At 55.4% G+C, this 27150-nt stretch overlaps 3 protein-coding genes across 11 annotated transcripts in view; 2 read left to right on the top strand and 1 right to left on the bottom strand.

Annotated features, from left to right (window-relative positions):
* Positions 1–10173, top strand: part of NFAT5 (nuclear factor of activated T-cells 5) — a 57192-nt gene extending 47019 nt beyond the window's left edge. For all 8 annotated transcript variants that reach the window (XM_017816287.1, XM_017816291.1, XM_017816289.1 and 5 more), the window contains exons 12-14: positions 428–2861; positions 3494–3740; positions 5013–10173. In XM_017816287.1, coding sequence (XP_017671776.1) covers positions 428–2861; positions 3494–3732 — 2673 coding nt within the window. In that variant the 3' untranslated portion in view covers positions 3733–3740; positions 5013–10173. The remainder of the gene's footprint in view (positions 1–427; positions 2862–3493; positions 3741–5012) is intronic.
* A 2382-nt stretch (positions 10174–12555) lies between these two features.
* On the bottom strand, positions 12556–15381 carry NOB1 (NIN1/PSMD8 binding protein 1 homolog). The gene is made up of 9 exons (XM_017816249.1): positions 15298–15381; positions 15077–15209; positions 14790–14923; positions 14653–14724; positions 14429–14566; positions 14127–14342; positions 13714–13811; positions 13475–13619; positions 12556–13066 (listed from the first exon to the last, which is right to left on the bottom strand). The coding sequence occupies exons 1-9, from the start codon at positions 15373–15375 to the stop codon at positions 12797–12799; spliced, it is 1284 nt and encodes a 427-aa protein (XP_017671738.1). The 5' UTR covers positions 15376–15381; the 3' UTR covers positions 12556–12796.
* An 86-nt stretch (positions 15382–15467) lies between these two features.
* Positions 15468–27150, top strand: part of WWP2 (WW domain containing E3 ubiquitin protein ligase 2) — a 34393-nt gene continuing 22710 nt past the window's right edge. The window contains exons 1-6 of one of the 2 annotated variants that reach the window (XM_017816248.1): positions 15468–15572; positions 18182–18265; positions 18880–19027; positions 19300–19418; positions 24474–24611; positions 25347–25443. In XM_017816248.1, coding sequence (XP_017671737.1) covers positions 18196–18265; positions 18880–19027; positions 19300–19418; positions 24474–24611; positions 25347–25443 — 572 coding nt within the window. In that variant the 5' untranslated portion in view covers positions 15468–15572; positions 18182–18195. Of the gene's footprint in view, positions 15573–18181; positions 18266–18879; positions 19028–19299; positions 19419–24473; positions 24612–25346; positions 25444–27150 lie in introns of those variants that run through there. The other variant, XM_017816247.1, reaches the window with a different exon arrangement.

Raw genomic sequence — 27150 nt, forward strand, 5'->3', positions numbered from 1 at the left:
TAATAGTGGAGAAGAGTAATAGACAGGGAAAATGCCATGTCCAGGATCAACCTGGGTAAAACATGATCACAGAGCAGGAGTAAAATAACAGACAAGTTCCTTAGATAACTTACCTGGCTCCTACACCCAGACTTGGATAGTGATTCTGTGATGATGTTTTTTGTACTGTGGTACAGAAATAGTAAATAACTGTAATATTCTTTTAATGAATTCCTAGCATTGCTTTCATTAAATTGTGCCTTAACTCTGTCCTTGAAGTAGCATTTCCACTGGTAATCATTTACTTGCTGGTTTGGGTATGTCTGCAGAGATACACAGACATCACATCTTCTCCCTCTGATCTTCCCTGGACATAAGAGGTTGGGGGAAATTTTATCAACATCACCCAACTACATTTATAAATTACCCAATGTCTTGCTCTTTTCAGGCTTCAAATGTGGTTGGACCAACTCAACAAACATTGGAAAACAGCATGTCTGGCATATCAACTTCTGCTTCCCATTTACCTTCTGAAAGTGAAAACCAGCAGCAAATCCAGCCCAAGGTGTACAACCCAGAGCCCCTGACCACGATCCAGACCCAGGACATTTCCCAGCCTGGCAGCTTCTCAGCAGTGTCCACTCCGGGGCAGCTGCAGAACAGCGACGCGTTACTGCAGCAAGCTGCCCAGTTCCAAACGAGGGATTCCCAGACCAGGGAAGTGCTGCAGTCGGATGGCACAGTAGTGACTCTGTCACAGTTGACTGATGCATCACAACAACAACAGTCCACGCTCTCAGAGCCAGCACAGGCCTTGCAGCAGCAGATTTCATCGAGTATCTTCTCATCGGCCAGCGGCGTGAGTCAGTTACAGAACACGATACAGCAGCTCCAGGCTGGGAATTTTCCGACCAACACTGCCACTGGCAGCAATAGGAACGTTGACTTGGTGCAGCAGGTTTTGGAAGCTCAGCAGCAGTTATCTTCCGTTCTGTTCTCTGGTTCAGACAGCAGTGAGGATGTCCAAGATCAGCTGAACGCAGATATCTTTCAGCAGGTCAGCCAGATACAGAATAGTGTAAATCCTGGGATATTTTCCTCCTCAGACACAGCTGTCCATTCCAGAGCAGAGAACCTTTTGCCTGGGCGAGCTGAGAACGTTCACTCTCAGCCTGAGAACTCCCTGTCCAACCCCCAGCAGCAGCAGCAGCAGCAGCAGCAGGCGATGGAGACGTCGGCGGCGATGGTGATCGGGATCCAGCAGAACATGTGCCCGGCGGCCACGCCGATGCAGTCGGATCTGTTCTCCTCCACAACGTCGGGGAACGGAGCCCTGCAGCAGTCCCCGGTGTACCAGCAGGCTTCTCACATGATGAGTGGGTTATCAACTAATGAAGACATGCAAATGCAGTGTGAATTATTCTCCTCGTCCCCCGGTGTCTCGGGAAGCGAGGCAGCTGCCCCTGCTCAGCAGCAGGTCTCCAACAACGGCCCTGCCATGTTCCAGGCATCCAATTCTGCAGATGGAGAAGAGGCTTCAGGACAGAGTAAGCAGATGCAGAGCTCTGTGTTTCAAACCATGGTTCAGATGCAGCACGGTGGGGAAAGTCAGTCCCAGGTTAATCTCTTCTCATCTACCAAAACCATGATGAGTGTCCAGGCGAGTGGGACTCAGCAGCAAGGGGGGGGCCTGTTCCAGCAAGGTGGGGAAATGATGTCGATCCAGTCAGGAAGCTTCATGCAGCAGTCTCCACACTCACAGGCTCAGCTTTTCCACTCTCAGAATCCTATTGGTGATACTCAGAATATATCCCAGGAAACACAAGGCTCTCTTTTTCATAGCTCAAATTCCATTGTCCACAACCAGACCAACACTAACTCCTCTGACCAACTGCAGCCCCCGATGTTCCACTCTCAGAATGCCATGGGTGTCTTGCAGAGCTCCTCGGTTCCTCAAGACCAGCAGTCTGCCAACATGTTCCTCTCCCAGAGTTCCATGAGCAACCCTGCCACTCAGGAAGAACAGATGTCATTCTTTACAAGCCCAAATTCCATTTCTTCTCTTCAGACAGCAACAAACACTGAACAGCAGACTTCTTTCCAGCAGCAGACCCAGATATCTCATATCCAGAGTTCCATGCTTCCCCAGGAGCAGCCTCAGACCCAGCCTGCTCAGCAGGGTTTGTTTCAGTCTCAAGTGTCGTTGGGCTCCATCCAGTCCAGCTCCATCCCTCAGAACCAACAAGGAGCCATCTTCCAACCTCAGCATTCGATCGTTGCTATCCAGAGCAGTCCTCCAGCGCAAGAACAGCAGCAGCAGCAGCAGCAGAACATGATGTTCAGCAATCAAAGCGCAATGGGTACCATGGCCTCTCAAAAGCAGAACATGATTTTCAATCCTAATCAAAACCCAGTTACCAACCAGGAGCAACAAGGCCAGTCCATTTTCCATCCACAGACGAACATGGCATCGATGAACCAGGAGCAGCAGCCCATGCAATTCCAGAGTCAGACCCCAGTGTCTTCTCTCCAGAATCCTGGCTCCAACCAGGCCGAAGCACAGCAGCCAACCATCTTCCATAACTCGCCCCAGATTCAGCTGGTCCAAGGGTCCCCAAGTTCTCAAGAGCAACAAGTCACCCTGTTCATCTCCTCAGCTTCCATGTCTGCCCTGCAGAACAGCATGAGCCAGCCGGAGCTGCAGCAGTCTCCCATGTACTCCTCTCAGAACAGCATGGCAGGAATGCCAGGAACTGCCTCTCCTCCCCAGCAACAGGCCCCTTTGTTCCACAACACAGCAGGAGGTGCCATCAACCAGCTGCAGAATTCCCCTGCGTCATCCCAGCAGACATCAGGAATATTCCTGTTTGGCATCCAAAACAGTGAGTGACAAGTGCCCCATGTTGAGCTTGCAGTTTGGAAGAGATTCTCATAGATCATAGAATGGTTTGGGTGGGAAGGGGCACTGAAAATTTATCTCGTTTCACCCCCCTGCTATGGGCAGGGACACCTTCCACTATCCCAGGTTGCTCCAAGCCCTGTCCAACCTGGCCTTGGACACTTCCAGGGATGGGGCAGCCACAGCTTTTCTGGACAACCTGTGCCAGGGCCTCACTACCCTCACAGGGAAGAATTGCTCCTTAATATCTAATCTAGGAATGATTGTGCTCTCTTGAGAGAGCATTTCTCTTGCTGGATTTGGTTTCCACAATATGCGTGTTGGCTTTGTCCACACACTTGAAGGAAAGCAAGGATTTCGGGAGCTGTGTAGTCCAGAAAAATGTCGGTTAAAGTGCGGTTTCCCCTATGCCCTGTCTGGATCTAGCTTCCATGACAAGTTCTGTGGAATGTAGATACTTTCTTTGTAAAGGTCTGTAGGTAGCTGTGGAGCCCCAGAAGTGAGAGGTGCAGGTGATGGTACAACAGGTTGTTGCAGCTCTGCTGTGGTTGTGCCCAAGTGTGTGCTTGGACTTACCCTCACTGAAATGTTCCTGTGTTCTCTTCCTGCCCCCAGACTGTGGCCAGCTGCTCACCTCGGGGCCAGCCCCACTGCCAGAGGAGCTGATGGCCATGGGCCAGCCCGGGCAGCCCCAGGGCGAGGGGCAGGCGGCGGTGCCGGCGCTCCTGTCCCAGCAGATCTCGGAGCCGGCGCCGCTGCCGCCGGCGATGGCACCCAACCAGAACATGGAGAAAATTGATGATCTGCTCGTGTCCTTGCAAAACCAGGGGAACAACATGGCTGGCTCCTTCTAATCTGGCAAGTAAGTGTAGAGGTTGAGTGTCTGAGTTCTGTCCTGCCACACCTATGCTTTTGCACAGTACACTTTTACCTTGGAGTGTATGACTGTGCTTTAAGAGGTCAGCTAAATCACCAGTGATGCTGAATTAAGAATATCACACCAGAATTAAGTTATTAAACCAAGTCAGAATTTGTATGCAGCAGTTGGTTGAGGCTGGGCCTGTTGTTCACTTCTCATATGTTTTGTCATCTGCTGTCAGCCTTTTGTTAGGAAGTATTTTGTTAGGAAGGAGAGTGGATCACTGACAGCTTGACAGGCTTATGAAATGTGACTGCAGTTAAAAACTTGAGACTTACTGAATAAAAAACAAACACCTCAAGTCTGAAGTGTTCTGAACTTGCCCCCTGGGTTATAATAACGTAGTGTGAAAACAAGTTTTGGTGGAATATGGCAGGCCCTGAGTGTGCCACAGGCTGAGGCTGTGCCAGAAACGTGCTGACACCATCAACTGTTACTGGGAAACATCCTGCTTTTAGAGGGTGCCTTTTTCAGAGGGGGGGAAGAGGCTTTGACTACAGGTGAGCACCAAGAACTGTAAGGAGTCTGGAATCTAGTGTGGGTTGTGGCGTGTAACTTGGCCCTGGCTAACTGTGATGCCATCCTAAATCCCCCACGAGTTTCACTTAAGTGATAAATGTAATTTTTTAAATTAAAGGGGTTTGTATATGGAGTTAGAAATTTTCTTAAAAAAAAAAAAAAAGGCAAAAGGAAGAAGAGTGGAAGGAGAGTGATTCTGCAATAGGAAAGAATGCTGTGTTCCTATCATGGAATGGTTTGGATTGGAAGGGACTTTACAGACCATCTCATCCCACCCCCTGCCATGGGCGAGGATACCTTCCACTATCCCAGGTTGCTCCAAGCCCCATCCAGCCTGGTCTTGGACACTTCCAGGGATGGGGCAGCCACAGCTTCTCTGGACAACCTGTGCCAGGGCCTCACCACCCTCACAGGGAAGGATTTCTTCCTAATAACTAATGTAACCCTGCCTTCCTTCAGCTTAAGGCATTCCCAGTTGCTCTGTCACTCCAGGCCCTTGTCCAAAGTCCCTCTACAGCTCTTTTGGAAGCCCCCTTTGGGTACTGGCTTTAAGATCTCCACAAAGCCTTCTCTTGCTACTCACCCCCAGTTTGCTGCTAGTCATGAGGAACACTTTGAAGATGAAGGCACTACACAGCAGTAAGAGGATGACTGTGGTTAGCTGTGCATTACTTTTCTGCTTGTTTTCTCCTGCAGAAATTCTGTGAAGAAAAAAACCCGACGATTTCCCAGATCCTCTCAGACCTTCCGACTCTGGATTAGGCTGCGTGGAACTGATTGCTTCTGTGGAAAAGTGGCCCTCTCTAAAGAGCACACACGTGGCCAGTGGCAGACCTGGGGCCACAGCCATGGAATTTGGGCTCTGTAGTGCCAATAATGCTGAGGAGTTATGCTTTGTGTTACTGGGGCATGGGATTGGGCTGTTACCAGGTTCCTAAACCTCATTACCGTGGGGGCTCTTTGAATTTAAAGCATATCTGGTCAGTTATTATTGTTGTTAGAAGGTAATCCATGTTACCATGTTTACTTTTTTCCCCTTCTCTTCCTTCTTCACATCCCCTCTTTTGCCTAGGAAAGCTCATGAAGCAGGAACAGCAGTTTCCTGTGACATGAGCTGTGTCTCAGCTGTCAGTAAGTGATGGAGTCTCACAATTGACATGGAGTGGGACAGCCAAATCTGCGATTTATTAATTGAAAATATTGATATAACCAAGCAGAGAATTGTTGCTATAGATAGCCAGAGGTGAGCAATTCCCATCTGAGAATGGGATTAACAATTTTCCACATCTCTTAGCTGTACATAGAGCAAGGGTTTGGTGGCTCTGCAGAATGAAGAAATGAAGGGGAACTTCCAGTTGCTCTTAAAATTTTCTCCTCTAAAACATCTTCAGCTTGTAAAGAACATTCTGGCTGAGGAAGGAACTCCTCTGTGTCTCTCACTCTGACTGATGGGTTAGAGCTCTGTAAAGTCTCATTAGCTGTTCCCAAACCAGCCTTCTCCCTTTCATCCTTTCCATGGTTCTCCTTTTCTCCCTCAGTTTCATACTGTGTTTTTAAAGAAAAGACATAAATATCCTACTGGCTTTAAAGCTCAGAAGCAGCTTTTAGGAATCCTTGGCAGTAAATTGCTTAGTCAGTAGAAGCTTTGATAAATAATCAAGGAGTAAGGAGGGAGGAAGCAATTTCCCCACCACCTTCTAAATGCAGGAATCCCCCTTAACCTGCCATTTTCCAGCTGTGACTGATGGAAATCTTCAGCTTGGCTTTACTCCAAGTAGGGGGCAAATTGCATCATTTTTAAGCCTTCTTAAAACATCACTTCGTCCTGAGCTGTTGCATCTCTGTAGCACGTGGAGCTCATTGCAGTTCTGAAGTGATTTTTCCTTTTTCTACCACCAAGCCCCAAGTCTGGTTTCTAGATTGTCGTGTTTAATTCAGAAATAAATCATTGACTATTGTTACCGAATGTAAAAACAACCCACTCCAGACCATGCAGGTGTATTGTGAGGCATGTGAATTTTTTGGGTGCTTCAACTCTCGGGACAGTTTGTGATCTCTCACTAAAGCCTCGCTCAGATCCGTGTTCTCCTCCCGCTCCCCGGGCGGCCGTAACGCCTCGTAGAGTGTAGTTGGTGTCACGTCATTTTTCATTTTTGTTATTTGAAATAACAAAAGAACAGTCTGTAAATGGTTTTTTTTTTTAAGTTCCTCAAGTCTGTTTACTGTGTGTTTTCCCCTTGTGTGCGTAGTTGAGCCGTGTAGAGTTTTTGTTGGTTTTCCTGGATTTTCCCTGTTTGTGGGTCTGTCACGACGTTCACTTTCTCTTTCTGTCTCTCTCTTTCTCTCTCTCATTGAGAGGCATTGAATTACGTTTTCAGTAGTAAGGCTTCTTGCCGATATGAAGGGAACTTTTCAGAAAGAGACCTGCTCTGGGTCATTTAATTTTGAATACAGTTTTCAATCGTTCAAGTTTTGGATGGTTTATATCTAATGTGTGTTTCATTTTTTTGGAAAGCTATATTTTGTATTTAGGAAATGGTATAACTATTTTGCTATTTGTACTGAGTGAGTACATTGGCATAAATATAAAAAATTTATATATATACATATATATAAAATATTCTTTTTGCCACACATTTTTGTGGTAAATTTGTGAGTTTGTCTGATGTTCTACCACAACGTGGCGTCTGATAACAGTGGGGTGGGGTGGGGTTTGTTATGTCTTTATTGAGTATTTAAGTACTTTTTGCAACATAAATAACGTGTTCATCTCTCGCCATTCCATCAGGCAGTGTTGGTCCAGCTGGCCATGAGAAGCTTCGCTCTGTGTTCGGTGTGTCCCTTACTCACAGTCTGGGAAGGAAACCCAGAGGCATTTAGGATTATACAAAATATGAAATATCGGGGTTTCCCTCAGAATGAGCCATTCAGCTTTTCTCCACTCTCATTGCCTATTTAATATTTTATTATTAGCGCCTCTGTGTTTTAACTCTTAATTTATAATTATGCTCAAACTTCAAAAATTTTAATCATGACAAAACAAATTCCCTGCTGCATCATGTCCAGAGCTGCTTTAACCCCAACCAGACTTTTTTCTTTTTGTGGGTTTGTTGTTTTGTTTTTTTTTTTTTCCCCTGCTAAGACAAAATATTAACAACATCTTGTAATGGTTCATGATGTGAAAGCAGCAGCCTCACAGCAGTGACCAAATGCTGTGTGGGGCTCAGACTGAGAACTATGGACTGAAACAACTTCCAGAGGGCCATGGAAGTCCGTAGCCAGTTATTGGAAAAGGAACTGACGGTGTTTGCAGGATGCATTTCCCAGGACAAGCTGCTGGGTGTCACCTGGGGCCATCATACACAGGAGAAGTGACAGGAATGATCAATTCACTCTGTGCTGCTTCAGTTTGTTTGTTGTTCCGAAGGGGTGTATCTGTATGTTGGTCAATGCCAAGTCACCAGGGACCAATTCTCCATGGAACAGGATGGGTGCCCAGAAGAGAACCTCATCCCAGGACTGCCACAGCTCCAAGGCAGTATGTTTGAATTGTGGGTTTGTTTGAGATCGCTTGTGAAGAGAAGAGAAAAAGATGTACAAAACAAACCAATCAAGGGCTGTGCTATCCCAGTTTTCCCTTCTGGAAACACCTCCTTTCCTCGTGTTAGATTTACCTGTTCATTTTAGGTCAATGTTTAAATGTACAACACTTTGAACATGTGATTTGGTTACAAAAAGTATTTGTCTGTGACTGAAGAGGTCGCTCAGCGGTTGGCATGTGCTCAGAGCTATTTCAGAGGACGGAGGGATTGGATCAGCCAAAAAAGAGCTGAAGGACAGGCTGCAGGATGTCACAGGAGCCACATCTGTGTTTTACCAGAGTCCTGAGCATTTTCTTCTGTAATTAAGCAGTTGAGATTGGTCGGTGGAGCTTTATCTGCTTTGTTTGATCCCTGTGTTTCCCCCTCTGCTCTCCCGGAGCACACGGATTGTTGGTACTGTGTCTGGTCCCATTGGCTGAGAAGGAAGATCCTGAGGTTTTAGTCTCTGTAAATCAAGCCTCCGTGGGGGGGTATCAGAGCACAGTTTGTGGGGACAGGTGAGGATTTAGGGAGAGGAACCTGCCAGGCACAGCCCCACGTCCACACACGTTCTCTCGGCCACTTTTACATTGTGAGTGTGCACAAGAGACACAAAAATCACACACCCAACACTTAATGCACAGTTTTAGCTGAATGTCTCCTCTGGCAGGGCCTTACTGGTGCTTTGTGCTTAATTAGCAAGTTGTTATTAATTGCCTCCTCACTGCCTGATCTTTCAGCGAGCCAAATGCTTTGCTCTTATTTTAACACAAATCTAGTTCAAGAAGCAATTCCAGGCTGGCAGTTCTGAAGTGGATATTGAATCTCCAATCATTTATTATAATTACCTCTAATCACTGACAGGGTGGTTGCTTCCCATGTAGTTTTAAGATAAAATAAGGCCTGAGCAGTTAAACATTGGCAGGTTTTTCACTCGAAGTGCCAAGTCTGGGCAGCTCTGTCAGTGGACATTCCCCTCATTTGGATAAGTTGCAACTTTGCAACTTTTTTTTTTTTTGAAGTTTGTATTGAGATTTTGATTTAGGATCTAATTTTTAAAAGGAAAACGTGTCTGAACAGTTTTTTATTCCTGATTTCTTGTGCCCCTACTTGGAAAACTGTTTGGTTCCTTTTCTAGGGGCATGGCATGAGAGGAGTGCAGGGAGCACTGTCTGAATGGGAGAAGCAGGAACAAGGAGAGGGAATTGCTTGGCATGCTCTGAGCTGTAGGTGGAAGATGCAAAGAGGAAATACTGGTGACTTCTCATTAGTGTAAAATTGACTTTCAAGGAGTCAGTGGGTTTTGTGGTCCAGAACACTGGGAGCAGCTCTGTTCTTTAGAAACTAAAAGGAAACAGCACTGAGATGCTGTGTTTTTTCAAGGGTTTTGTTTTAATTTGGGCTTAGTTAGTCTTTTGGGGCAGATTGTTTGTGCTCAGCCCAGTTATGCCAGTTGTGGTGCCCTGTGCAGGGAGTCTGTGCCCACTGCTCCAGGATGAGCAAGAGGGTCAGGGTTGGAAATGGGATAAATGTGTTTAGATACAAAGAAAAATACAGCAGGGGGCAAACTCCTGTAAAAGGGAACTTGTAAAATTCTCTAGTGGAGTGGGGGGCTCAGAGGGGTTACACAGGAGGAGAGGCTTTTCCTCTCACATTCTGTATAGGAATGTAAATATGCACTGCCTGTATATTCTAGGATTATATATATGTATATAGGGAGTCATATCTATTATATATAAATAACTAGACACATGCATAGAATACTGTTATATTTACATTTTTATAAACATGAAATAATATTCCTTTTCCTTAGTAGGAGGTTTTTGTAGTCACTCATGAGTAGCTGTCTCAGCACCTCTCAGTCCTGTATGTGTGGCCCTGTTGGTAATGTGACTCCAGAATTTGCTTTGCTTGTGAATGTCACTGAAATCTGTGGGTTTGAACAGCTGTGGCCACTTTTGTATTTTTATATCTTTTTATTAATACTTGCAGATATGGGTTAGAGTAGAACTGACAAGCAGGTGGAGGCCTGTCTGAGGATGGGCTGTGGAAGCGCAGTGGCAGCACAGGCTTCCTGCATCCCTGAGCTCCTGTCTGGCTTCCTTTGAGCCCCTGCAGGACTTTTCCCATTCCCAATCTCCCAGCAGCTCGTGCAGACAGGGAATGGTGGTGGCTGTGCTGTGGAGGAGCTGGGCTCACACCAGTCAGATATGTTGGTCCTTGCTGGGTAGCGAAGGGGCCCTGTTGCTCAGCTGGCTGTGTTGGGTCAGGGAGGAGAAGCTTCCTCTGCCATTCCTCTTTATTCCCATAGGGGCAGGAGTCTGTAAAGTATTTTTTATCTGAATTGTTATTGCAACAGTCAACTTCAAGAGAACTCCTTGAAAGCCAGTGAAGCTCCCCTTGGGTTTTGACCATGAGGGACCTGGTGTCTCGTGCTGATTCCTTACAGGTTGTGTGAGGAATTAAACCCTAAGAATCATAGAACCATAGAATATGCTGAGTTGGAAGGGACCCTCAGGGATCATCCAGTCCAAATCCTGGCCTTGCACAGGACACCCCAGCAATTCCACCCTGTCCTGAGAGCATTGTCCAAACGCTCTTTGAGCTCTGGCAGCCTTGGGGCCACGACCACTGCCCTGGGGAGCCTGTTCAGTGCCCCACCACCCTCTGGGGGAAGAACCTTTCCCTGTTATCCAGCCTCACTCTCCCCTGACACAGCTTCATGCTATAAAATGCAGGTCATAAAATCAATGGTGTGTGTTGTGTCCACCATGACTTTTCATGCCAAATCCAGCGTGTTCTACTGGAATTTGACATGGGGTGGATCAGGCATTGTTGTTGTGGCGCAGGGCTCATCAGATCACCTCCAGCACACTGCCAGCCAGTGTCCTTATTTTTTCTCTTGGAGTTTGCAGGGCTGATCTCTGCCCTTTCCTTTTTGCTGTTACAGTTCATTAAATTGCCAGGTAACATTCCCTGGATGGGGATGGGGTGAGGAATCCGAGGTTCAGGTTCCAAGGCTCCCTTACCCAGCAGCCACTGGGTGGCATTCCAGCTGCATGCTTTGCTCTAGGCTTGGGATTAGGAAGGGTCCTGTGTTCAGGCGACAGGTAAATGGCTTTGGCTTCGTTTTGGCCCCTGGAGCTGCTCCGCTGGGAGCTGGGAATGGCCTGACCTGAGTGTCCTTGGGCAGGAGCTGTTTGGGGTAACAGTTCCTGGAGGGAAGTTTGTTTGAAAGTGGCTCTTTGAGTGTTGCAGAACTGGGATCACATTCCAGTGTCCTTAGCAGCCTGCAGTATTCCTGAAGCTCTTTTATTCTGGATAAAACAAGGTGATTTGAATTATTTCCATCTGAGCTGATGCTGAGTAAACTCCAACCCCTTCCGAGCAGAGCTCCAACTCTGTTTCTGGCTGCACCTCTGGTGGCCTCCTCACCTGTCTGCAGGTGTTCCAGGTGTTCTGGGTGCACCATCCAGCACTGAGCTGCCTCTTCTGTGTCCTGCAATGTGAAAGTAGCACCAGATACTCCTTTGTGCAGTTCTGTGTATATGGCTTTCGTAGGTGGGGTTTTCCAAGCACTGATTCCCGGTGTTTTCAGTTTGTCTCTGAGGGGATATTTTATTTGCATCTATGTTTTTAGCTCTCCTGTGATAACTTGTTGAATATTAAAAAAAAAATAAAAATATTTTGCTTCTATTGGGACATTTGTATACTCGCAACTATATTTCTGTAAACAGCTGCAGTCGAGAATAAAACGATGAAAGTTTTCATTTTGCTGTGTAAAGTCTTGTGGTGGTTTTTCCAAGGGCATCTTCCCTCTGCCCGGAGGAAGCTCTGCTCACCGGTGTGGAATGGTCCAGCTGGGAACCATCTGGTGCTGGTCAGGAGCTGTGTCCTGCTGCAGCTGTTGTGTAAGAAAAGGCACTTTGGAATCACATCCCAGCGTTTTGCATTGACTTTGTGGTGTGGAGCCTCCCAGTAACCCCTGGGGGGCTGCCCAACCCATCCTGCAAATTGTAACCAAAGGAATTGCTTCCATAGTCTGGGATTCCATTGCTGAGGGATGTGGGGAGATGCAGACTCTCCCTTAGGGTCGTTGGGGCTGTTCTGCCCCACGGAGGTGAGGCAAGTCCAAAGCTAAGATGACGGGAGTTGCCACCTCCCCAGCAGGATTTTGGGGGGTGTTACCTCATTCCCTTGATTTGCATCTTAGTACCAACACACTAAGAATGACCTGGGGCTGGGGAGGCCCAGCTGTGTCCCCCCTTCCTGCTCCCACTCTGCAACCCGTGACCTTTCCAGGGCCAGGGACTGCAGCAGGTGTTGGGAATTATATAATTTTGAACAATTTCAGCAGGGATAAGAAGAAACTGCAGCAAGAGCTGGGCAGACTGCTTGATTGTGAAAGATTTCAGCAGATTTATCCACAAAGCTTTCCCCCAGGGCCTCCCCCTTCAGCCCTGGGCATCACCCAGTGCAGGGTGAAACACAAACCTCTGCCACTGGCTTTTGTCTTGCTGGAGTTTGTTATCCTCCCCCTGGCTAATGCCACTGTGGGGCCATGGGACAAAACAGCCTGAGAAATCCTCCCTCCCCTGTTCTCACGGCTCAGAGAAAGGCTCACCCTGGCACAGGCAGCTACAGAAACAAGACTGAGCCACGGTGCTACAGAGTTTTGTGTTTATTAGGACACAACTGTTGCCTGGGGCTGAGCAGGGAAGGCACCACCTCACCCACCTCCACCCTGGTGGGGGCCTCCCCAAACCAAAGAGTTGGGCACCAGCAAAGCAGGGGAGGAACAGCCCAGCCCGTTCCCAGGTCTGGGAGAGGCCTCACCCTCCCAGAGCCACCACAACACCTGGGCAGGTGGGTCCTGCAGGGGGGGGCACATCCTGCCCCTCACCTCTTCTTCCCAAACCTCCTGGTGACGGCATTGGGGTTGAGGCGGCGCCGGCCGGCCCCCAGCGTGGTGTCGCGGATGTGCAGGTTGGCGGCCCGGCTGTGCACGTCGTGCTCGGCAAACGGGGACACCCCGGCCAGGTAGTCGGGGTCAAACACGTTGGTTTTCTGCCGGGCCTTGCGGGAGAGCCGCTGCTGCGGGAACCGCTGGTCCTCCACCAGGTGCGGGTTGTTGGCGTGTTTCCCGCCCTGCGGCGCTGGCAGCGGGTACTGCCGGGGGACAAGGGGTCAACTGTGGGTCATGGGGGCTCAGAGGGGACCACAGGCCTTTGGAGAATTGAGCAGGGAAGCCCTAAAGCCCTGGGGTCAAGGGGAACACCTAGAGGATGTTCACAGTTTTGCTTTGATTCCCTCCAACCTGCCGGCCACAGGCCGGGCCCCCATTCCCAGGGGCCCAGTGGAGGAATTTCTTCATGGAAAGGGTAGTCAGGGACTGGAAGGGGCTGCCCAGGGAGGTGGTGGAGTCCCCATCCCTGGAGGTGTCCGAGGAACGACTGGATGTGGCACTCAGTGCTCTGGGCTGGGTTGACAAGGTGGGGATCGGGCACAGGTTGGGCTCGATGATCCTGGAGGTCTTTTCCAACCTCAGTAATTCCATGATTCTGTCTGGGTACTCACCCTGAGCCCACGGGGGTTCAGCACCTTGGGGTTGCGGGAGAAATGCATGTGGAGGCTCCCGTCGTCACTGACACTCACGGCGACCTTCTTCAGGGTCTTGTTACCACAGTGGGGACAGAAAACCTTGGTCATGTCCGAAGTGGTCCTGCAAGGCAGGGAGAAGGGGGGTTCCCTGGGCCATGGAACATGGGCTCAGCCCGGGAGCAGGACCCCTCAGCCCCCTCCCCACGCTCCCACACCTGAAGCAGCCGTGGCAGCGCAGGATGTAGCTCCGGGCCTGGCGGATCAGCCTCCCGTTCACTGCCAGCACGTGGAGCCCCATCTGCAGCAGCACGTTCTGCAAGGGGAGGGACAAAGTGGGACACTGAGCTGGGACTGGGGGGAGTATCACCTGGGCTCTGCTAGCCCGGGCAGGGAGAGGCCCATGGCAGAGACCCTGACAGAAGTGACACCCAGAGGAGCCTCTGGGATGGAGAAACCCAGTTGGCTTTGACATAAGAAGCCGTCACAGAGCTTTTCCCCCCCGTCCAAGGACTCGTCCCTGCCTCGGCTGGTGGAACCGGCCCTGAGGTCTGATTGTGCCCCCACAGCCCCCTGAGCCAGCCCAACCCCTCTGCCCCATCCCACACCCCCTGCCCCAGCCCAGCCCCACCTGCATGGCAAAGTCTGTGGTGACGCAGCCAACCTGGACCCCAGCGGGGTCTGTGTCACAGTGCCCTGCGTCCTGCTGGGCCTGCTTCAGGTTGCTGGGAGTTATCCAGCCCTCATCATCGCTCTCCTCCTCCTCCTCCTCCTCCTCCTCGCCAGCGCTGGCCCCATCCCCGAGGCTCTGGGGCTCCTCAGGGCAGAGGGAGATGGCCTGGGTGCTCTGGGGGTACGAGACAGGACGGCACAGAGGGGTTGGGAACAGCCAGAAATGGGGGAGCAGGGACAGGGAGGGGCCCCGGGTCTCACCAGCAGCTCCTGCAGCTCCTCCTCGATGCTGGGCAGGGGTGGCCGCCAGTACAGGAAGGAGCTGAACTGGTCACTGTCCGCCGGGATCGGGCCGTGCTCGGGGCTGGGCGGGCGCTGCCCCTTCCCCGGGGGTCTGTGCTGGGGGGGCACAGCGCGGGGTCCCTCACCCGCCCGGCGCTCCGGGGGGCTGCACCCCCTCCCCTTCCCGTCCCTCCCCTCCCTACCTTGGCGGGCAGGTGGAAGCCGGCGAGGTGCAGGGGGGCCTCGGGGTGCCGCGGGGTGGAGCTGAGCCGCACCTGGGGGACACAGCAGGGTGGGCGGAGGCGGCGGGGCCGGGACCCCGTCCCCGGGCGGGTCGTACCTTGTCCTGCGGTTCCCAGCGGACCCCGCCGGGGCCGTCGGTCTCGGCCTGGAGCTGGCACGTGAGGGCGAGCACCTGCAGGTCGGCGGCCGAAAGGCTCGGGTAGTCCCCGGTCTTCTTGGAGAAGTCGGTCACTGCGGGGGGGCGGAGCGGCCGTCGGGGCGGGACGGGACGGGGGAGCCGGGCGGGGCGGGGCGGCCCCCGAGAAGCTGGGCCGGGGCAGGTCCCGGTACTCCCGGGGCAGGTCCCTGTGGCCGCAGGGTGGGTCCCGGTACCGCGGTACTCACCGAGGCGCAGCAGGTCGGGCCGCGGGCGGCGGACCCGCAGCTCGCAGGGCAGCGCGGCGAGGCGGCGGCGTGTGGGGCGGTCACGGATTTCGGCGAGCACCTCGGGCACGGTGTACAGCGCGTCCGCGATGTCCTGCGGGAGCGCCGTCACACCGGCTCGGGCCCGGTGTCCCCCGCGCTCCCCATGTCCCCCCGCCTCTCCCCCGGTGTCCCCCCGGTACCTGCAGCGGGGCCGCGCTCAGGAACGCACCCGTGTCGGCCACGACGTGCGGCACACGCGCCATGTCCGAGAGTCCCATGGTCCCGCCCGGCCACCGTCCGCGCGGGGCACGCCGGGAGCTGTGGTTCGGGTGCGGGGCACGCCGGGAGCTGTGGTCCGGGCACGGCAAGGCGGGAGCGGCGGCGGGGCCGCGGGAGCGCTTCCGGGCGGCGTGGTCACGTGATGGGCCGGGGGTCACATGACCGGAGCCGGGGAGCGGGAGTGGAGCGGCTGCCGGTAACGGGATGGGACGGGACAGGCTGGGCTGGGCTAGGCTAGGCTAGGTCCGGTCGGGCCGAGCCGAGCCGAGTTGGGTTGGGTTGGGCCGGGCCGGACCGGGCCGGGCCAGGCTTCCCTTCCCGGTATGGCCTGGCCGTCCCGGCACCCGGGTACTCCCGTGCGGCTGGCGGGCAGGGCCTGCCGGGCGCCCCGGGCTCCGCCCAGCCTGTGCCGGAACCGGCCCGGGGCCGCAGCAGGGGCTGCCCGGCCCCACCTCCCTGTGCGGTGTCCGCGGTTCTGTGTGGAGTTCTGTGTGGAGCGGCACCGGCCGGTCCCGGGGCGGGTCGCAGTGTTTGCTCCCGGAGCGGCCCCGCGGGTGACCGCGTGTAAGCGGGGAGTGGCAGCACCGTCCGTGTCCCCGGGAGGCCGGGCTGGGCTGTCGGACACAGGAACCCCGGGGAGGGAGGAGGCCTCGGCCTTCCAAGCGGGATCCCGCTGTGTGGGGGTGCGGGGGCGGGGAAGGGCCGGGGGAGAGCAAAGCTGTGCCCGGGGAACGGCGCTGGACACCGCGGGGCTCTGGGGGCCGGTGGGGGTTTGACGTGGCCGGGGATGTCAGAGCCAGTGACAGCGAAACGGAGTAAAATCGGGAAAAGAGAAAATGGGGAAAAGGGGCAGGATTTGAAAGAAAAACGGTTGGAGGCGTCCCAGACGGGACGGGGCTGGGCACGGGCTGGCACAGCAGGAGCAGTGCCCGGCTCCTCCCTGTGCCATGGGAATGGCACCACTGGAATCGTGTGATTGCAGGGCTGAGGAGTCACAGCAGTCATGAGGATGAGCCATATCCAGTATCCTCAGGGCAGGTCGGGGTACTCTGTGGGCCGGGAGAAATGGAGTGTGAGTAACTGTGTGACAGCGAGTCAATGAACGTGATGAGTGACCTCCCCCCAGCGAGGGGCTGGGGGTCGGGGTGTGTGGAATGGAGCCAGGACAGCGGCCGGCTGTGCCAAAGGAGGATTCCCAGGCCGAGCTGGGGGCTGCATGAGGCACAGGCAGGCTCTGGGGTGCTGAGCAGGTTTGCTGTGCTTGGGGGAGTCGCATGGGGCTGGCATGGAGAGGGGAGACCCTGGGAGAGGGGATTTCACAGGGAATTTGCCCATGGGATGGAGCTCAGTACGGTCTGATGAGAGTGCGGGGAGAGAGCAGGGAGGAAACTACAGCACAGGGAGAGGGGATGGAGCTGTTGGAGATGCTTCTCTCCTTTTTCTGCTTCCCCTGATTGGGGAAGGGAGAGGTTGGAGGTGCCCCAGTTGCGGCCAGGCAGGGGGGAACTCTTGACTTTAGTGTTGTGGGAGGAGGTTGAGTTTGACCCCGCTGAGCCCTTGCTGCTGCCCAGGGTGACAGAGTTGAGGCTTCTCTTTGCTCTGCCCAGGGTGGGCAGCGAATGCCCCCGTCTGCCCTGCTGTGATGGGGGCTCTGGGCCGTGACCTTGACCTCTGTCCTCTCCAGCTCCTCCTGGAATGGCAGGAGGAGGAGGCAGTGAGCCCAGGGCTGACTCGTGGTCTCAGGACCTCGTGCTCCTGTGTGATGTGTGACCTCACCCTCCGCTCTGTGGTCTGTGGTTTCAGCAGAGGCCTGGCCACGTGCCCTGCCACCCTCCCTGGTGTCACAGCGCGTGTCCTTCCTGCCTGGGGGTGACACGGAGGGGAAGGTGCAGCAGGAGGGGCAGGAGAAGTGCCATGACAGGGACACGGCACCAGGGGTGGAGAAAATGGTGGGAGTACTGGGGGACCGCGAGCTCTGGGTGTGCAGCTGGGCCTGCCCTGTGCCCACAGCAGCTGCAGCCCCAGGCCCCTCTGACATTGCTTAGAGTAGACAGGATGGGTTTTCCTGTAGGATTTCAGGAGGAATTTCTTCATAGAAAGAATTGTCAGGCATTGGAAGGGGCTGCCCAGGGAGGTGGTGAAGTCTTCATCCCTGGAGGTGCCCAAGGAACGACTGGATGTGGTACTCAGTGCTCTGGGCTGGGTGACAAGGTGGGGATTGGGCACAGGTTGGACTCGATGCTCCTGGAGGTCTTTTCCAGCCTTAATGATTCTGTGGGATTCTAGGATGAGACCAGGGCTGCCCTTGAGGGATATAGCCATTTCCCTGTGCTGTGACAGGACCTTGCTCTGTCCTGCCAGTGCCACTGCCATGTCCCTTCTGAGGGATCCCATGTGTGGTGACACGGCTGCTTGTGAGGTGCTGTCTGTGGGGCAGGGCTTTGGTACCTGTTCTGACCCCTGATCAGCACTGGCCTTTCGGTCAGGGGAGCTGCACTGTTCAGATGGGGTGTCTGGAGGACTGACACTGCCCAGCTTGACTTGTGGCAGCGCCATTGAAGGGGGTTACTTTCCCAAAGGAGGCTTCTCTCCCAAGGACACAGTGTTGCCTGTGATGCAGGGCTGGTTTATCAGGAATGAGAGGGAGCCTGTGTTTCCCGGGTGTTGCCCATCCCTTGCCCAGTCTCCTGCTGTATGGGTTACTCTCAGTGGCATCCAGGCTGTGTTTGGGCCCTGGGCTGGGACCCCAGTGCAGCCCCAGCTCCCTCGGCCCAGCGCTGAGGCGTCTCCTCTCTGTGCTTCCAGCCGGGGGTGATGCCATGGCCGCTGCCAGCTCCAGCAGGGCCAGGGCTGGGCCGCCCTGCGAGAAGTCCCAGCTCTCCGTGAAAGGTGGGTCCTGTTGCCTCGCTGGCAATCCCTCTGCTGGGAATGGTGTCTGTGCTCTGCTGCACCCCGGGCTGGGAGCCCTTCCCAGGGGAAGTAGGAGCTGGGGTGCCCGGCACTGCCCTGTGGGCTGGGCTGGGCTGGGCTGGGCTGGGCTGGGCTGGGCTGCTTCCCCGCCCGTCTGCCGTGGGGACGTGGCTCCATGGCCCTGCCAGTGCCGCGCCGGTGCTCCCGTGGCCGCGAGATGGCTCCCGGCACCCGGAGCCGCGTCCCCTCAGTACCTCATCCCTCGGAGCTGTCCCCGGCTCTGCCCCTCCGCCTGGCACTGCTGACCCGGGGGTGCCCCCACCGCCTCGCCCCCACCGTGCTCCTGTGCCCTGGGGTAGGGAGGTGTCTGTGGGCACAGTGACTCCCCTGCAGCCCTCGGGAGGGTTGAAGATGGGGGCCAGGCAGTGATCAGGCCTGTGGCAGCCATCGCTGCCATCGGGAGAAGCACTTCCTGCTCCCCCTCTCCCAATGGTACGGTGAGTCCTGGCCCCCGACCTGGCAGGGACGGGATGGGACAGTGGGTGACAGCAGGGCCGGGGGCTCCCCCTGACCCCATGGCTGTCCCTGTCCAGTGGTGTCTGTGAAGCCCAAGGCCCAGAGCCGCCCGGCACGCATGAACTGCTACGTGGAGGTGGCTGGAGACGGGCTGCCCAGTGAGACCAAGAAGACGGGGAAGCAGATGGGCATCTCCGAGCTGCTGTGGAACGAGATCCTCACCCTGTGAGTGCGTGTGACCCCCTGGTGTAAAGCTGGTGCCAGGGCTGGCTCCCTGTGCTCTGCTGGGCCGTTGGCTGGGGACAGTCAGAGCTTTTCCCCCTGGACGACGATGCTGTCAGGGGCAGCCAGGTTGGGAGGGCAGCAGGAAGGGGAGTCTCCTGTTGCCCTATGGCCTTGCCCACGTCCCTCTGCTCCCTGGAGCTGGCACTGCCCGCTGCCCAAGCACGGAGCAGGCATGAGGCCACGGTGACAGCCCCCTTCTCTGGTCTCTGCAGGAACGTCACGGCTCAGAGCCACCTGGAGCTGAAGGTGTGGATCTGCCATACCCTGAGGAACGAGCTGCTGGGCGCCGCCTCCGTCAGCCTTGGCAACCTGCTCCGGAGCGGTGGGAAGCGTACGTACGAGGGGGTCCCCTGGCGGGGGTCCTGCACCTCACCTGCCTGGAGGAGAGAGGGGTGGCTGCAGCAGCTCCTTCGTTCCCCGGGAGGGAACAAGGTGCCATTGTGTGGCTGGGCTGGGGGCTGGGTGTGACGGAAGCCGTACCTGCGTCAGCCATGCCCCTGTCAGCCATGCCCACGTCAGCCAGGGTGCTGCAGCCGGCTCGGAAACACAAACCCCTCTGCTATTTGCTGCCGTTTGCGGTTGCCAGAGTGTGGCTCGTGACAGCAGCTCCCACATAAAGGCGGCCATTCAGGGCCAGGGTGGTGCGAGCGGCCGCGTGGGGCTGGAAAAGGCTGTCTCTGTCTATTCCAAGCAAAGCTTGTGAGACACAGACCTGGTATTGAGCAAGGAGAGGGGCCTCCTGTGCCTCGGGGGGATTCAGGGCTGGGTCAGACCCTCCACGGTGCCAGGGCCTGGGGTGGGCTGCTTCCCCTGGCACTGCTGCTGCAGGCTGTGAAACCACACTGTTGTCCCTGCCACACTCCCTGTGCTGGGCAGGCTGCACCTGGTCTGGGTGTGGAACTGAGGGACACGTAGGAGCTGTGCTGCCACCGCTGTCACCTCGCAAAGGCCCTGAGGATCTGAACGTGTGCCCCGAGATGGGCTCTGTTGCTTGGGGTGTAGGTGTCAGACAGCCTGAGGGCTGTGGGGGCTGTGCCCCGGGGCACTCTTCCCTGCAGCTTTCCTTGCTGAGGTGTGCCGATGCCGGCCGGGCTTCTGGAGCCGCCGTTGCTCCCGCCCTACCTGCGGGGGCACAATTGGCTCTTTCATTCCCAGCCTCCCAGGGGGCTGTGTGGAAAATGAATGGAAAAGGCAACTGGCTGTTCGAGCTTGTCCATTAACATCTACCAGAAAAAAAGTGTCAGATTTTTCCTTGACACCGTGGGCTGGGAGGGAGGACTCTTAAAGGTGCAGAGCCTGCCCTGGCCTGCCAGGAAGGTGCTGCCATGGGCTGGGGGCAGCTGGCACTGCCTGGGCTGTCTGCTTCGGTCTGCCCATCTTTTCTGGGCTGGCATCTTCTCCCTCCTCTTCTCTGCAGGTCACTGCTCAACCTTCAGGCTTTGCTGCAGCTCTGAGTGGGGCAGAGACTGCTGGCGGTCCCCTGGGGGTCCCATGGGAGCCTTGAGACCCCTTCCCTGGGGGCTCCTCACCTCCTGGCAGGAGGGGATCTCATTCCCTCTGCCTGCCAGCCCAGGGAAGGCAAGGGCATGCAAAAGGCATCTGGGATTTCAAGCCATCCCTAGTCAGACACTTAATGTGTGTGAGGCAGCAAAATGTTGTGCCCTCTGCCACTGGAGGGGCCTGGCTCTCCTCTCCCCATCTTGGGAAGTGCTCAGCTGGAGCAATCCTTCCCCAGGGCTGCTCCTGCCAGGCAGCAGCCCCTCTCTCTGCCTTCACTGGGCTTGTTACTGTTTTGATGAGGTTCTCTGTGAGTTACTGGTGTATGAGTGTAGCTTGGCCTTCATTTTATTCCTGTCATTCCGCTCAGTGGGCAGGAATGGATCTGGTTGTGGGCAGGACGGTGACGTCCTTGGCTCCCGCCTGCCAGGATGTTGCTGGAGCTCCCCCCATTTCTGTCAGCCCTCCTGCCAAGCACGCCTTGCTTCAGGTGAAAAAGTCTCTGCTCCAAGGCCTGGAGCTTGGAAAAAGAGCTCAGTGACGAGGCCTGAGCTCGCAGGAAAGCTGGGAGAGCCTCTGGAGCTGACAGCCTGGCTGTCGCAGGAGCTCCTGCTCTGGGCAGGGCCAGCCTGGCTTTGGGGCTCCCAGCACTTTCCAGCACCTTGGCAGGGCCTGCGGGGCCTCTCCGCTGTCAGGCAGAGCTCTTGCGCCTCTGCAGGGATTGGATGGGAAGTGGAGAGGTGGGTCAGAATGAGTTCCATCACCAACATGAGCTGGAGCCTTCCAGGAGCTGAGCTGCTCCCAGGGCTCTTGTAAAGCAGCTCGTTTTCCATGGCACAGCCCCTGCCCTGGTCCCTGAGTGCCACCTCTGCAGAGACACCTCTTGGTTCCACCTCTTACTTCGCCTGAGGGGCAACCCCAGCTGGCCCTGCACCGCGGGCTCTGTGGAACCCCATACTGGGCCCTGCTGGTTTTTGCTGGTCCCACTGTGTGCTGAGTGGCACCACATTCCAGGGCTTTACAGATCTCACAGAGTCCCCATTGCTGTGCCCCAGGCAGAGCTTCTGGAGCCATGGCCTCGTGGGACCCTCCAGGAAGCCAGCAGCACTTCCCAACCTCTGGAAAGCTGCAGCTCCACCCCATAATGGCTGTGATGCCAAAGGAGCTGTGCTGTGCTGTGTGCCCTGGCAGCTCCCTGAGCTGGCTTACTGTGGCTGGGATGTAATCTCGTAAAACTGGTCATCCAGCCAGTAGGTCACCATGGGGGTCAGACAATGCCCATCCTATGTCACCTTTCAGAGGAAAGAAGTAGATGTCCAAGGCTCTCCTCGTTATCCCTGGCAGATAAATGGGGTAGGACATAGTTGTCTCTAAGCTGCTGGTGGCTGAGGCTGGGTCAGCAGCACGGGCAAAGCTGCCCTGGGGAGACTTTCACGGGACAGTAAAGATTATCCCTTCCTGTAAACTCTGAGTTCTTCCTTGTTTTGGGAATGGCTGTGGAAGGTCTAGCTTTCCTCCTACTTCTCCCCATAGGGACTTGTAGCCACAGCTTGAGGTCGTTCCTTTGGCTGTGGAAATTCACAAAGGCTGAGCCAGTCTTCACCTGCTCAGCACCAGGGAGCTTTGATCCATCCCAGATAAAACCTGGACAATCACATGGACCTATTGGAATGGGACCTGACCTTTGCATCCAGTGGGACTGTGCAAAGAGGGTTTGGGGAGCTGAGAGAGTGGGAAGCACCATCTGGCTGTCTGTCTGGAATTCTTCCTGGATGTGTGCATGGAGATGGAGCCATCTCAGACAGGGTGTTCCAGAGGGGCTGCCTGTCCCATGTGGCAGCTCCCTGGGTTCAGACATGTGTGGTCCCCGGGGGTCCTGGAGGCTGGAGCTCAGCCTGGGGCCGTTATCGCACCGGCTGCTCCCAGCCTCATTTCTTGGAACCGTAAATCCGCTTAATGGGCTGGGTGGGAATTCCAGCTCACCTCCGCTAAATGGGAGCTCTGATGCTGTGTGCGGGGCACTGGAAGCAGCTGAACTGAGACCTTATTCAGGACCAAATCACCCCCCGACCCCCTCCCAAAATAATAATAATTCCTCTGACATTCTGGCAGCCGGCGGGACAGAGGCAGCCTTTGTGCTCGGCCCTTCGGGGGACCCGCCGTCGGGGCAGCAGCAATGTCCCTTTGTGCGTCCTGCACGCTGGATGGGGACAGGGAGGGGAAGGTTCTGCGAGTGTTTATTTTCTTTAAAAAAGCTGGAGGGGGGGAGAAGGAAGCCGGCTGGGAGGTTCATGTTCACATCCTCCACTTGGAGACACCTTGTCTTTGCGCCTCAGCCGAGTGCCCGCACAATGAGGGCTTGTACGGCCCCGGAGTGCGGCGCTCACGGAGGGGGATGGAGGGACCCCAGAGAAAACGCGGATTCCTATGGCTTGGAGGAGCCAGGGGGGAAACAGGGTCTGGGTTTGTTCTGGTTTTTGGCCGTGCTCAGTAGCATCTTCTGTCTCAGGCTCTTAAAACCGCCTGTGAGGTCGGTTCCCCTTGGAAGCAAGCGGAGAACAGCTCTGTGAGGCAGAGGAGGGAGACCGGGCTCAGTAGAATCCCTTGTTGGATGATGGGTGGATGATAAGTGACAGCTGAACTCCAGCCTCTCTGCTGTACCCCTGTGAGCACGTACCCCTTCTGTGCAGGGGATACCTGTATCCTTGGCACTACAAACCAGAGACTTCCCTGAGATCCACAAGTGCAGCCTGTCTCACAGCCCTGTCTTTGCCACAGACCCCATGCTGCTGGGTTTTGGGATGCCTTGGAGGAGAGGGTGGTAAATCCCAGCACACACAGCTTGAAGATAGAGATGGGACAAGGGGTCCATAGGTGTGTGCTCCCTCCCTCCTGCTCCCACTGGCAGGAACCACACCCCGTCCCCACGTCGCACCAGGACAAAGCAGGTTGCTAAAAAATGGTGCCATTGTGTCATGAGCAATCCGTGTATAATACAAATATTATTTGAGCAAATGAGTCAGGAAGTGTCTGGGCTGCTGTCCCAGGCTGGCGCAGCCACATTTTTCTGGCCTTCTGTGGTGGAGCTGGGTGTTTCAGTCGGGCTGGCTCTGGCAGGCATTGCTGTGCTGGGGTGGGTGCTGTCACCCAGGGGACCAGCCCTGCCTGCCCATGGGTGCTGAGGGCTGTGCCTGTGCCCCCATTGCCCCTAGGGACCAGCAAACTCTTGCTAAAGCTGATAAAGCCAAAATGGTTCTCAAGGGTGGGAGTGGAGCTGGCAACTGTCTCCAAGAGCCTCCCAGACCATGCCACACACTCCAGAACCTTCTGTGGAGGCAGTCCGATGCCTCAGCACAGTGTTTGGAGTGTTCCTGTTTGTGGACAGCCCTCTGTGCCGCTGTTGTTCAGTGGAACTGATGCATGGGGATGTGGTGGTCGCCATCGTGAAGGACCCTTCTTGCCCCATGTGTTGTGTTAAATCCCTTGACTTTCCTGCCAGGATCTGCCCTACAGCCCCAGCTCTTGGATCTGTGAGCAATGAGGGTCTTGGCTGTGTCAAAGCCAGGGCCCCTGGGGCAGCTGCAGCCCCAGTAAAAGGGTGGCTGGTGAGGGAGGGTTTTCCTTGGGAGAAGGTGATGAGGCTGGCTGGGGATCCTCAGGCAGTGCTGGAAGGTACCTGTAGGTGTGAGGCCAGTGCTGATGGTGCTCACTGGGACAACTGGCCCTGAGGGAGCAGGCACCTTTGGGGGGTGGGGGAGGCCTGTGGGGGACCCACCAGGGGGTGGGCCAGGGGCCTGACGTGGGAGCTGGGCTGGTGGAGCCACGTCCATCGCAGCTGAGATCCCAGTGGTGACTGGTGGTCTCTCTCCCTGTCCCCTCTCTCCCACAGTGGAGAACAGGCAGCTGACCCTGGACCTGCAGACGGAGAACAAAGGCAGCATTGTGTCGGGCGGAGAGCTGACGATTTTCCTGGACGGACCGGCTGTTGCTCTGGGAAGCCTTCCCGATGGCAGTGCCGGCACAGAGGGTGAGTGCCCAGCCCCACGTGCGCGCAGTGGCTCCAGGCACGAGGCGCTGAGTGGGGAGAGGAGGGGGCTGAGCCCACGGCTCCCAGCACCCCTGGGCCAGTGACCCAGAGCCAGCACCTGCCTCCTCTCCCAGATGAGGCTCCGGTGCCAGCCCTGCCTGCCCTGGATGCTCACGAATTCCTGCAGAATTGGAGCAGGAGTGTCGATGGCCTGGGAGGAGCAGCCCTTCTCCAGCCATCCACATGGATCAGCCCCTTCCCTTGCTGTTCCTGTGGCCTGTGGAAATGGTTTCAGTGTTTCCTGAGCAGGGCTCCCCATGGGGACATGTATTGATGGCTGACCCATGAGGCTGCCAGGGGAGGGAGCAGAGCTTGTGCTGGACAGGGGCTAATGTGTTGCTTTCCCCTGGCTCCTTCTCTTCCCTGCTGGGAAACAAAACTTGTGAAATCTGGGAATCTTGGATGTGGCTGCTCTCCTGGTGCTGCCAGTTCTGCAGAGTCCTGCCTTCTGCTTGGAGCTACAGGGTGCTGGGCAGGGGGGGCTGTGCCCTCACACAGCAGTGGGAGAGGAGAGAACCCAGCGTGAAGGTGGGGTGTCCTTGGGTGCTGGGGGTCTGTCATGCAATAGGTGGGGCTGTTGTGCTTTTGGGGCTCCTTTCTGGAAGGTGAGGAGGAGGGAAGAGCTAGTAGGTGTCTCAGTCCTTTTCTTCACCCTCCCATTCTTCCCCCATGCAGGGTCCCAGGCACCTGGACGGGACCCCACCAGCGCGGCTGCAGCCACGGAGGGCCGACACCAGCCTCCCAGTACCAACTGCTTTGGTAGCAGACCAAGGTGAGGGCCCCAGGCTGTGTGTCCGTTACTGAGAGGTTGCTGTGGCCCTGTCCTTTTGCAGTGCACCCCACTCCAGATCTCCCAGTGAGCCCCTACCACAGCCCACGGGAGAGGTGGGGCAGGGCTGGCCTGTCCCAGGGGACAGCAGAGCTTGGGGTACAGGGGGTGACTGTACAGACAGGCTGTGGCTGGCCTGAGCCCCTCCTAAAGGGTTTGTCTCAAGGAGTATCAGGTCTGTGATGGCCCAGGGAGTTTCACCAGTTGCTCCACTGGCAGCCAAAGGAATGTTCTGTCTGGAAGTGGGGCAGGCTGTGACCAAGCAAACTAAGAAAGTGGGATCCCTTCAAACGTGGATCATGGGGACCCCCAGCTCTTCCCTCAAGCACAGCCTTGGCCAGGCACTGGGAAGCACAATGGTCCTCTGGACAATGGTCACAAGAGGACACTTCTGAAAGTCCAGGAGCAGGAGAAGCAGAGCTGCAGGGAAATAACAGCTGCTTCCAGAGGAAATGAGATGCTTGGGCAACAGGCCATCCTGTGCCTGGCTCAGTGCCCTACCCTGCCTCCTTGCTGGGCTGGAGTGGCTCAGCGCTGCTCCTTTTGGAGCTGTGGTTATTGGGAGACGTGTCACACTGTCAACATGGAGTTGAATTTAACACCTATTTATATTTCCAGAGTGTGGCAGTGGCCCAGCAGCCTGTACAGATGTTCTGGATAGGAGTGTGGCTGTGGAGAGGGCGCCTGCAGCCTGCCCGTGGGAGGTTCTGCATGGCCCAGGCTCAGTAGCACTCTCAGCTACAAGCCCCACACCTCGAGCTCTTCTGCTCCTTCTTCATCTCCTGGGCACACACCAGAGATGATGTTTTTGGCTCCAAAAGTGACCATGTCCTTCCATGCTGTGTGTTCATCTTCCACCCAAGGAGGGAGAGGGATGGGGTGTTGGGAGTAGGCTGTGAACACAGTTTGTGCCCTTTTGTGGTGGCTGCTCCTGTTGATTCCTGCTGTCCAGGTGTTAAATCATTCTCAGAGGTGGGAAGTGCTCAGTGACCTGAGAGAGCTAGGCTTGGCAGGCACTTAACAGCTCTCAGTAGGTGCTAGAAAACCTGCAAAGAAAGTTCTAGTTTGGGAGGCTCAGCCTGGTCACTGCCTGCTGCCCCTTCCCTGCTGCTTTTCCATTGGCTGTGAGGAGTTTCTTCTTTGAGTGCTGAAGTCTGGCCAGGACTTCTGCAGGGCACCTTCAAACACCTGCCAGGTGTGCCTCCGATCATTCCAATTCCATGGCTGCCTTGGCATGGGAAACTTCCAAGCTAGTCCTCAATCTGTGCTGCACTCCCCTGAATTTAGGGTGTTCTGGACATACCTGCTCAGGTTGATGGGTTACTGCTCTGTAGGACAGAGCACTGCTGGATGTACCCACCGTGAAGGCAGCTGCCTGCTCTGGGGTGGAACACGGTTCCCTTGCGCTTGGGAATGCTGTGTGATGGTTGCTGTGTTTATACACAGAGCCGTGTTTATTTTCTGGGCTTGGTGATGGATGCTGGCAAACTCACTTGCCGGCAGGATGGGAAGAAAAGGGTCATTCTTTGCTCCTCAGCTATTTCTACACTGTCCCCACGAGGGAAACAGCTTGGTCAGGCTTCTCTTTCTTCTCCTGAACAAATGTCATCTTGGGATTTGCTGCTAATCTTGGTGGTGGGGTGTGAAATT

Source organism: Lepidothrix coronata, unplaced genomic scaffold (assembly GCF_001604755.1).
Source record: "Lepidothrix coronata isolate B3197 unplaced genomic scaffold, Lepidothrix_coronata-1.0 Scaffold54, whole genome shotgun sequence".
NCBI classification, from domain to species: domain Eukaryota; kingdom Metazoa; phylum Chordata; class Aves; order Passeriformes; family Pipridae; genus Lepidothrix; species Lepidothrix coronata.

Coding starts and splice junctions, on each gene's coding strand:
- NOB1 (XM_017816249.1), bottom strand. CDS start 15,375: ATGGGACTCTCGGACATGGCGCGTGTGCCGCACGTCGTGGCCGACACG. Junction 15,210..15,297: donor TGAGCGCGGCCCCGCTGCAG/GTACCGGGGGGA, acceptor GCGCTCCCGCAG/GACATCGCGGACGCGCTGTA. Junction 14,924..15,076: donor GCCCGACCTGCTGCGCCTCG/GTGAGTACCGCG, acceptor GCCCCCCCGCAG/TGACCGACTTCTCCAAGAAG.